This window comes from Bos indicus, chromosome 22 (assembly GCF_029378745.1).
Source record: "Bos indicus isolate NIAB-ARS_2022 breed Sahiwal x Tharparkar chromosome 22, NIAB-ARS_B.indTharparkar_mat_pri_1.0, whole genome shotgun sequence".
Taxonomy (NCBI): Eukaryota; Metazoa; Chordata; class Mammalia; order Artiodactyla; family Bovidae; genus Bos; species Bos indicus.
In genome coordinates, this window is record NC_091781.1 from 14,509,769 (window position 1) to 14,520,529 (window position 10,761).

General features: G+C 46.8%; 1 protein-coding gene across 2 annotated transcripts; it reads right to left on the reverse strand.

The window, feature by feature from the left end:
- Positions 1 to 5,467: 5,467 nt before the first annotated feature.
- On the reverse strand, positions 5,468 to 10,552 carry LYZL4 (lysozyme like 4). Of its 2 annotated transcripts, none has more exons than XM_070777261.1 (5): positions 10,249 to 10,552; positions 9,124 to 9,338; positions 8,870 to 9,019; positions 8,143 to 8,221; positions 5,468 to 5,819 (listed from the first exon to the last, which is right to left on the reverse strand). In XM_070777261.1, the coding sequence occupies exons 2-5, from the start codon at positions 9,260 to 9,262 to the stop codon at positions 5,750 to 5,752; spliced, it is 438 nt and encodes a 145-aa protein (XP_070633362.1). In that variant the 5' UTR covers positions 9,263 to 9,338; positions 10,249 to 10,552; the 3' UTR covers positions 5,468 to 5,749. The 2 variants fall into 2 exon arrangements, with proteins under 2 accessions (XP_070633362.1, XP_019839836.1); XM_019984277.2 differs by having other exon boundaries at positions 5,469 to 5,819; positions 9,124 to 9,284; positions 10,249 to 10,550.
- Between the last annotated feature and the right edge of the window lie 209 nt (positions 10,553 to 10,761).

Sequence of the window (10,761 nt, forward strand, 5' to 3'; positions counted from 1 at the left end):
GGCCCACAGTGGAGTCACCCCTTTGTGGGGAGAATGGGTCCCTCGGTGAAGGTTGATAGACCAGGGAAGCCTGAAGGAGAGGCAGAAGTTGCATGTTCGTGGGGCCTGCCCAACCTCTGCCCAAGAAAGAGCCTGGAACGATTAATATCTCGCTCTCTGAGTTCATGTTCACCAAGGCACCAGTGAATAACCTGGCTTCCTGAGGAGCAATGCCTCCAGAGACAGAATGTTCTCCCCTCACTGCTATCAACCTCTAGGCTGCTTGAAATTAGTAAATTTCATTCTGGTTTGTTCTCAGCTCCCTCACTGGTCATGTTTATTCAAGCAATAATAACTTCTGGGATGTAAAAGATGGAATTTCTGAGCTTATGTGGCTGATGATCAGAACCAGATGAATGACTCATTCTCAGGGGTCAGTGTCCCCTGGTGGGAGACTCTCTGGGCAGGACAGGGACTCCACTGTGGGTCCACTGTGATTGAGGGCTCTTCCTACTGGCAGCCCCCTCTGCCTCAGCAAGACATCAGGTCTGGGGCAGGAGGTAGGACTCAGTTTTGCTGCAAAACAGAATCACGTTTGAAGTTCCCCTGCAAGGCACCAGCAAATTTTGCTCTTGATCAGGACTTATGGCCCTTCCTGATAGTGTTGGAGAGGAAGGGGAAAGTTCTTCCCCCTATTAGCCTTAAAATCTAATTGAGGAAAATTCTGTTGCCTAGACAATGGCATATTAAAGTGTTTAGCAAAAGCAAGAATTTATAAGAAATTCTCTCTGACCTATAAGAACTAGGGAACTTAATAAATCTTCCAGAATTTTTTGCCACAATTACGATATATCATGCTCAGAAATTGCATTAGTATGGAGATGAGATGGGCAGAGGACTGTGGGCTCCTGGAACAGTAGGACAATACTCCAGAGCCTTCTGGCCTCTTGAGGTAATGAGTGTATCTCTTGAGTAGCCACCCAAGAGAAGGAAACAAGGAAGGGAGATGAGGTACGTATTGTGCATATTGATGACCTACTTTGTGCAGACACAGAGCTGGGAACCTTGACTATATAATAGCATCTCTTTGAACCTTCACTGCTATAAACCATCTGCTGTTTTGTTTCTTGGTTTTGGTTTTTGGAGTTTTTTTTTTTTTTTTAATTCTCCATTGGATTAAGTTTCTTAGGATGGCATATGAGACAAGCCTATTCTGGCTATCTTAAAAAGCAGTACATACTATATAAATGCTTCCCCAATGTGGTAAAGAATCTGCCTGCAATACAGGAGACACAAAAGACTGATTCGATCCCTGGGTCAGGAAGAGCCCCTGGAGGAGGAAATGGCAACCCATTCCAGTATTCTTGCCTGAAAAACCCTGTGGATAGAGGAGCCTGGTGGGCTACAGACCAAAGGGTCATGAAGAGTTGAACACAACTGAGTGACAGAGTACTCACTATGTAAGTACTTCTGGATCCCACAGAGTAAAAAGGAACAGCCAACCAAAGGCTGGAGACAGGTAGGAGCCAGGGGCAGGTATGTGGACTCAGCAGTAGGTTTGCTGATGACCTCTTTAGTGAACTGACTTGTCCATGACTCAGCAACCCAAGGTCCAGCCCCTCAGTTCAAGGACAGAAAATATGATGGACGTTATCAAAATTGGATTCTCCCCTATATCTCTCAGGGATGGTGAAGAGGGTGAGGACATGTGGTGTAGACAAAACCCATGAAGGCTCATCCACGCCAGATTTGTGAGCTGTTGTTCCCGGAGATGCAGTAGTGGCAAGGTCTCCCAAGACCAACTCCTGGCATGGTGCTCTCAAAGCCACTGACAATGAGCAGTCATCTCTTTCACAGTAATGTCTATTTTGCTCTTTATATTATGAGCTTATAGAGTGATATAAAAATTAATAATCTAAAGAAACAAAGTGGACTTCCCTGATGGCACAGTGGATAAGAATTTGCCTGCCAATTCAGGCGACATGGGTTCAATCCCTGGCCTGGGACGAACCCACATATCACAGAACAACTAAGCCCATGCACCACAACTTTTGAACCTGTGTGCCTAGAGCCTGTGTTCTCAACAAGAGAAGCCACTGCAATGAGAAGTCCGCACACCATGACTAGAGAGTAGCCCCCACTCACTGCAGTTAGAGAAAGTCTGCACAAAGCAACAAAGACACACGAACACAATTCTGTAAAGCAATTATCCTTCATTTAAAAATAAACAAAGATGCAGCACAACCAAAAATAAACACATAAATAGAAGAAACAAAGTACATTAGAATTTTTTGCTACAATAAGTACTTAACAAATTAACCAAATAAAATCAGACCTCTGAGGATTTGTACAATCCTTTTTGTCTCTTTTCTTTATATTAACTTTTATTGGAGTATAGTTGCTTTACAATGTTGTGTTAGTTTCCACTGTACAGCAAAGTGAATCAGTTATCTGTATACATATATCCCATCTTTTTTGGGTTTCCTTCCCATGTGGGTCACCACAGAGCATTGAGTAGAGTTCCCTGTGCTATATAGTAGGTCCTCATTAGTTATCTGCTTTATACATAACAGTGTACCTATGTCAGTCCCAATCTCCCAACTCGTCCCACCCTCCCACTTCCCCCTTGTTGTAGTAAATAAATCTCCCACGGAGGCATCATGAGCAACACCCCTGCTTCTCTGTTATTCCTGAAGTTGGAGGAGCTGGGGGCCTGGGAGATACCTGTACCAATAGGGTTTCAGATGCAGGTTTGGCTTCTCCACTGAGCTACATTTGCAGACATTTAGAAGGCAGAATGGAGGTAATAGACATTCCCCATCTCATAGAAACTGGTGCGCATCAATATTTCCCAGGCCAGAAAGGGCATGGCCCAGGAATCAGCATTTTAACAGCCAGTGCAGGTGATTTTCATGGTGACACAAGTGTGGAAACATTACAAGTCACCACACTGCCTTCTTTACTGATTTTTCTGTAGTTGAGAAAGTTACTTCATCTCCTGGGGCCTCAATTTCAAGCCTCTGAGCACTCTGACAGTGACCCATTGTTTTGTGCCAGTTGCCTAAAGCTTCTTCAATACCAAGTCTTTCATTCAAAAACTGGAGACTTGATTTTCCAGCTAATTAATGGGATGGAAAATGAACACTGATACAGTACCAGAGTTTGGAGGGGCTGTGTGAGGAAGTGATAGGTTTTGAGAGGATACCCATCACATCCCCATCATCTACCAGGCTGGAGTAAAGTCAAGTTTTTTAGCCCCTCCAAACCCCAATTTCCCCACCTGTGATATAGTTATGATTCATATTTGCCTTGTATGGTTTTGCAAGGTCTGAAAATATTGCATGTAAAGGCCTCAGTATATTATTTTATAAAACTGGAGTTCATATGGTAGCTGCTAGTGATAGAAGTAACAGTAACAGGAGTCTTTTTGTTTGTTTGTTTGGTTAATATTTATTTTTACTTATTTATTTGGCCATGCTGGGTCTTAGTTGCAGCAGAATCTAGTTCCCTGATCAGGAATGGAACCCAGGCCCCCTTACATTGGAAGTGCAGAGTCTTTGCCACTGACCACATCAGGGAGACCCCAGGAGTCATTGTTCACAAGATTTTTAAAATCTAGCTTTGATCATTCTGTAAATCAGACAGGGAGGGCGGCTTCCCTGGTGGCTCAGTGGTGCAGAATCCACCTGCCAATGCAGGAAATATGAGTCCAATCCCTGGTCTGGAAAGATCCCACACGCCACAGAGCAGCTAAGCCTGTGTACCACAACTATTGAGCCTGTACTCTAGGACCTGGGAGCCACAGCTTCTGAAGCCCCCATGCCCTACAGCCTGTGCTCAGCCTGTGCTCCACAAGAGAAGCCACGGCTATGAGAAGCCTGTGCACTGCAATGAAGAGTAGCCCTGGCTCACCACAACTAGAGAAAAACCTGTGCAGCAATGAAGACCCAGCACAACCATAAATAAATGAATAAACCAGACAGCGAGATCTTGCCCCAGGATGAGAGCTCATTGTAATGCTTGTTACCAGTGGCTTTGAGAGCCTCACACCAGGAGACAGCATTGGGAAACCCTAGAGAAGGCAGTCTGATCGATACACTAACATTTGCTTTGTCCTCAAGCCTCACGCCCATGTTGACACAAGTGGCCATTAGAGGATGATGACGAGCCATGGCAAAAGTAATGGGCTGGAAGGAGGCGGCAGCCCAATGGATGTGGCTCTTGAGGAGATAGTTTTAATCAATTGTAGGTGGTCATTAATGTCTGGGTTAAAGTTGGGTTGAAATCAGGTGCATTATCGCATGCAGCCCCACCCTTGGAGACGGTGTGTGTCCCCAGCTCAATGAGGAGCTCTCACGGTCTCCAAAGCTTCTCAGTGACCTCAACAGCAAGGGAGGCTGCCAGCAGGAATTTCACTGTATGATTCGTGCTGTGTGGGCAGGAACTGTCAAACACCCTTTTCCCTGGACGTGGGGGAAGCCATACAAAACCAACTGATTAAGCTGATCAGTCAAAGCTGAGATTAAGGAGAAGTTCTGCCTCTGAAATTCTCACTTGCAGCTCTTTCTTCGGCTTTTTGAAAGAGATCAGGATGCAAACAAAACGAAGGGCTGACTTGCTCTCAGTGTTGCCTGACTTTCAGGTGGCCATGATTCAGTCACATCATTTTGTTTTGTTCTTGTATAGATCGAACGGAGTAACAAGAGCAGGTATAAACAGTCGTGTGTAAACTACATTATAGTTTGTCCACTAAGTGGAGATCATGCAGTTGTTAAAAACGGTGCTGGGATCCCCGTCTAAATCATGGAAATATTGTAGTTGTTCAGTCACTCAGTCGTGTCCAACTCTTTACTACTCCATGAACTGCAGCATGCCAGGCTTCCCTGTCCTTCACCAGCTCCTGGAGTTTGCTCAAACTCATGTTCGTTGAGTTGGTGATGCCATCCAACTATCTCATCCTCTGTCATTCCCTTATCCTCCTGCCTTCAATTTTGGAAATGTTAGACCACAAATATGAAGTGAAAAAAAGCAAGACAGTAGAAGTTCAAGCTTATATGGAAAAAAATATGACCACATCCACCCCGAAGTAGGAAAGGGCATATGAACAGACTAACACTAACCATCCTTATTGCACGGTACCCTCAACTGTGTCTACATAACAGTAATGAAAACTTCTGCTTCCAGTGGGGGGATGGTGAGCATTTTTAATTTCCTTCTTTATGACTCTGTACTCTCCAAGTTTTACCTATTAAATGTATGTTGTTTAATTTTAAAAGTGCAAGAAGGGACTTCCCTGTGGCTAAGACTCCACACTCCCCATACAGGGGGCCAAATTCGATCCCCAGTCAGGAAACTAAGATCCCGCATGTCACAGGGTGTGGTCAAAATAAATAAAACTAGTTTTAAATTAAAAAATTGTACCATCATCTCCCTACTTGGGAAGCAGCAGTTAGTGTTTGTGGGGGGGGGGGGGCAGTCCTTCACCTGAGATTAAGGAATAAGGAACAATAAGGAAGCATGCTAATGGTGAATAATGATGTCCACCATAACAATCACAGTACAATAAGACAAGCAGAGCCCTTTGGGCCAGGTTGAATAACTAGCAGTTTATTCTGCATCCTGCATCCCCAAACGAAGCAAACTTTTGCCGTCTTCCCTCTGGAGCATCCAGCAGTGGGATAATCAACAGGATAAGTAAAGGCAGTGAAGCAGGAAAGCATCTCCACTAGGAAGATGCCAGCGGCAAGTATGGCGAGGGCTTTCCCAGCAACTACAGCTTGCATCCGTCCAGCCACCGTGCCAGAGTGTCAGAGTGCTGGCAGTTGAGAGTCCAAGAGGGCCTACAGGGAGGAAGACCGGGGAGAGTGAACCAGAGGGGGCTCCCTATATTGCAGCTCAGCCCCCGCCTGCCCATTTACACCCCTTGCCTGATGCCTGGAGCATTTGAGTGGGCACAGTTCTGAAGGCTTTTGTGCATCCCAAGTACGTCTCTCTCCATGGTTCCTCCAACTCTCGCAGGCGTGAGCACGAGTGCTCCCTCCATCCGCTATGCAACACCCCCTTTCTCATAAACCCCACACTGTGAGATGGGGAGGCTGAGCTGTGAACTGTGAAATCCTTCTCCAGTCCTGCAAGGCATTTTTAACTTCCCTGAAGGGAGCATCGGAGAAGTTCTGTAACATATGTGGTGAGTACTTGGCAGATTCTAGTTCTGAAATGAGAACTCCTGTCCCCGAGCCAGGGCCACCTTTCCATGCACCTGTCTCACCCTTCACCTTCCAAAATTCCTTCCAGCTCCTCAACCTTCAACCCTAAGTCAGCTGGACTGAGTTTCTCTACCCTTTTCCCCAGGTGTCTGTAAACATGACCCTGCCTATTTCCAGCCCCTTGGCCAGCTTCCAGACCCCACGTCCTCCTCTCTTATCCCAGAAGCTGTTGGAGTCACCAGGCCAGCTGCAGACCATTAGACATCCTGTTAGTTCATCTCATCCCTTGGTCGGGTATGAGGTTCCATGGTAGGTTGTCCCACAGTTGGAACAGGGACTGGGGTCCCCTGGCCCCTTGTGGCTGCAAAGAGCAGGGAGAGCATGCAGAGACATATTTGCAGAAATCACAGCACCCTCCTTAGCCCTGAGCAGGCATTGCAGATGGGACTCCTGAGGACGATGAGGAGGAAGGAGGGGTGGCCTGGGTCTTCTCCCATCCTGTCCACACCAGCTTCACAGAGCAGCCTGATCTGAGCTTTGGAAAAGCCACCGCAGCTTATTAACTTAACAAGAGCTCACTCCACTGGGAATTCTGAGGACGTGAGAAGCCTTGATCAGCCTGGCCCAACACGTTTCTACTTAGTGCCACACAACAAAGATGATTTTATCTCATTAGTGCTTACCCTAGGGGGCCAGCCAAGCTTCCAAATTAACTGGAAAGTCAAGACTATGTATGAAAGATATTTCAAACACTCAGAAGACAGTTAACATTAACAAGAGGATTCCCTCTTTAAAATGCAATCTATTAGTGAGAAAACGGGTTAAGGCATAAGTGATGTCAAGACTACTGACTAGCATTTGAAAAATACGAATCTGGATTCCCTATCTCACTTTTCATATCAACGTAAGTTTCAAGAAGGACCAACACTTAAGTATTTTTTAAAAATGACAATTCTATTTTATGATTTATTTAACAAAAACTTAATATAGGTTATTTTGCTCCGGGCACTGTTCCAGCAGAGAGAAAAACATGGTTTGATTTCTTTACAATCTTTCATCTTAATCTTGGCTCCATCTTGGTTGCTACACATCTAACTAGGAAATGTATGAGACATGTAAAAGCAACACTGCCCTATAAACCCTGTAGGTGGGGACTCAGTTTCATTTGCTCAGGTATAACCTACATGCCTGGCTTAGTGCCTTGTATGGGATGCTGCTGCTGCTGCTAAGTCGCTTCAGTCGTGTCCGACTCTGTGCAACCCCATAGACGGCAGCCCACCAGGCTTCCCCGTCCCTGGGATTCTCCAGGCAAGAACACTGGAGTGGGTTGCCATTTCCTTCTCCAATGCAGGAAAGTGAAAAGTGAAAGTGAAGTCGCTCAGTCGTGTCCCACTCTTAGCGACCCCATGGACTGCAGGCTACCAGCTCCTCCGTTCATGGGATTCTCCAGGCAAGAGTACTGGAGTGAGGTGCTATCGCCTTCTCCCTGCATAGGATGCTGCTGCTGCTAAGTCACTTCAGTCGTGTCCGACTCTGTGCGACCCCATAGACGGCAGCCCACCAGGCTCCTCTGTCCCTAGAATTCTCCAGGCAAGAATACTGGAGTGGGTTGCCATTTCCTTCTCCATGTGTTCTCTAGGACATAAGCAATATGATGGGTTTCCCTGGTGGCTCGGTGGTAAAGAATCTGCCTGCAATGCAGGAGACCACCTGCACTGCTGGATATGTGGGTTTGATACCTGGGTTGGGAAGATTCCCCTGAAGAAGGAAATGGCAACCCACTCCAGTATTCTCACATGGGAAATCCCATGGACAGAGGAGCCTAGTGAGCTACGGTCTATGGGGCCACAAAGATTTGGACACAACTTAGCGACTAAACCACCACCACCACCCATCTAAAGTCACAAATTAATGGGACTTGATGTGTGGGTGAAAGTCAGGAACACAGGCTACTTACCATGCTCCCATCCCTCTTTTTCCTTTTACAATTGTCTTGGCACATTCGATTGTCTTCTTTAAATCTGGATTCAGTAAAGCTGTGAAGAAAATGAAGTGGAATGATACCACGTCACCATTCGGCAGCTAAGTCAGAGTGATGTCAAGGGAGCTACCAGGAGTTCACGTTAGAGAGGGGTTTTTTCCTTTTTTTACATTTTATCTAGTAGGAGGGTTTTTTCAGGGTATTTATTCTACCATATTTTCATCACAACACCCCGTACCACCTCTACTACAGACAGTTGCATGTTTCTCCCATTGGATTCTGGAGATAAACACACATCATCTTCTTGTGAGGTATACATTACAGGCCTGTCTTCTCCCAGTGATCACTTCCGCCTGTCAAAGTGGCAGCCTCTGCTCCCCCTGAGGAAGAGTGTCAGTCATACTAGCTGCCTGGTCTCACCCCTCATGCTCCTCCCTGCCTCCTCCTCTGCCCATCTGGACATGAGTCTCCCTTGCTGCATCCCAGGCCACCAAGCCCACAGCTTTCTCTCCCTGTGGACTCTGGGCAGTGCGGCATAGCCTCCTGCGACCCCACTCTGGATCTGGTTCAGCCCAGCCTTCACCAGGCCCTCCTCCTTTCAGCTCCAAACTTGTAAACTCTGGTCACTGGGAAAGCAGCCCTCTGAGCTCAACGTGGCTGCCCTCCACCCTCCACAGCCCCCAGCATGGAAGGAGGGACCTACCAGAGCAAGACATATGGCAGCGGTTCCTGCCGTGGTCACACCAGTCATGGTTGCGGATCTGAAAGAGGCCGTAGCCAATGAAGTCACTGCGCGAGTTTTCATAGACAGCCATAGGGTTGAACTTGCTCTCAAAATAAGCCAGGCACACCCCTAAGATGGAACAGACAGGGTGTGGCTCAGAGGAGCACTGGGGAAGCCTGGAAAGGAGCTAGTGGTTAAAGAGGTGAGGAGGAGGCTTGAGAGGGGCCACTCACAGTTTTCAAGGCTGTAGCCCTCAAAATCACTCAGGCCTCCTTCATGGAGCTTCTTAGCCACCACGCAGCGCCCCAGGACTGCAGTGTCACTTGGAACCACCAGGTACCCAATGAGAGACAGCACCACAGACGCCTTCATCTTCCCAAGCTCAGGGTGCTGGCTGCTAGGTGAGAGGATGGAGTCACAAATAATCCCCACTGAGACCGCAGGGACCCTGGCAGAAGAGAAGGGTGCTGTGGGTCTGGGGGTATACAACTCAGTATGTTCAGAAAAGGGAGAGGCCTTCCTGACTTAACCATAATACTTAGTTCATCAGAGTCCCGCCATGACTAGCACAATGGCCACTGTCATATTGGATTATTCCACGACTGCTTTTTATCCTGGAATACAAATTCTGAGCTGTGGCCTTAACCTTTATCCTGTCTTGACCCCAGATTTTCTACAAACAAAACTCCAGGGACCTTGTCTCTTGTCCTCACAGGGAGACCTGGTCCAGTCCAGACATGCCACTGATTCACTGGAAATGGCAGAGAAGTCCCTTAGCCTCAGAGAGCCTCTCCTTTCACACCTCTTTCCCCCTCGTTCACCTTCACACCGTCACATTCACCTTGCACGTTTCCTTTCTCTGTACATGCCCATCTCATCTCTACCACAGGTCCTTCATCTGCTCTTCACCCAACCACCACAGAGCCTGCCCTTTCCTGTTCACAGTCTCAGCTCAAACAAGCTCACCAACTCAAATAGGATCACCTGCCCACTGCCCTATCACAGAAAATAGCTTTCGTTTTCTTCGTAATATATGTAAATTTCAGAAAGGTCCTTGTTCATTTATTCATTCATTTGTCTACCTCCCCTGTCAGAGTATAAGCGGCAGGCATGCAGAAACTTGGCCTGTCTTGTTCTCTGCTTTATCCTCAGAACTCAGAACAGACCTTGGGACACAGTAGGTCCACAGTGAATCTTTGATGAGTGAATGAATGAATGAATGAATGAATGAATAAAAACCTCCTCTTCCCAACAGAACTGTCATCGGATGAGCAGTAAGTGAATTTGCTGATAAGCATCTCCTGCAGCCAGGGATCAATCTGCCTGTCCCAGTTCCTGCCCAAGATAACCTCACTCACCCTTCTTCCGAGGCCCTTGGTGCCTCCTCAGAGGAAGGGGAGAGCAGCCACTGTGGCAGCCTTTCCCTTATTGCAGGAGAGTTGCTCTATCTACACTCTGTTCTCTGGACTTTTCACTGCCTTGATAATCCATTTGCCTTCACTCAAAAGCTTCCAAACCGTAAGTCCTTCTTCCTGACCTGCTTTTCTAGAATCTTTTCTATGACATCAGTTGCTATGCACCAGAATATTCCGACACAGGGATCAGTTGGTCACCAACGCATTTGTATTAGTTTTCTATTGCTGCTATAACAAGTTATCTTCAGCTTAGCAGCTTAAATAACACAAGTGTATTATCTCGAAGTTCTATAGGTCAGAAGTCTAACAGGGCTCACCAGGCTGAAAGCAAAGTGTTGGCAATATTGTTCTCCTTCCTAGGGGACCTAAAGGGGATCCATTCCCTTGCTCATCTGGGTGGCTGGCAGACTACAGTCCTTGTAGCTGTAGCACTGAGATCTCTGTTTCCTTGCTGGC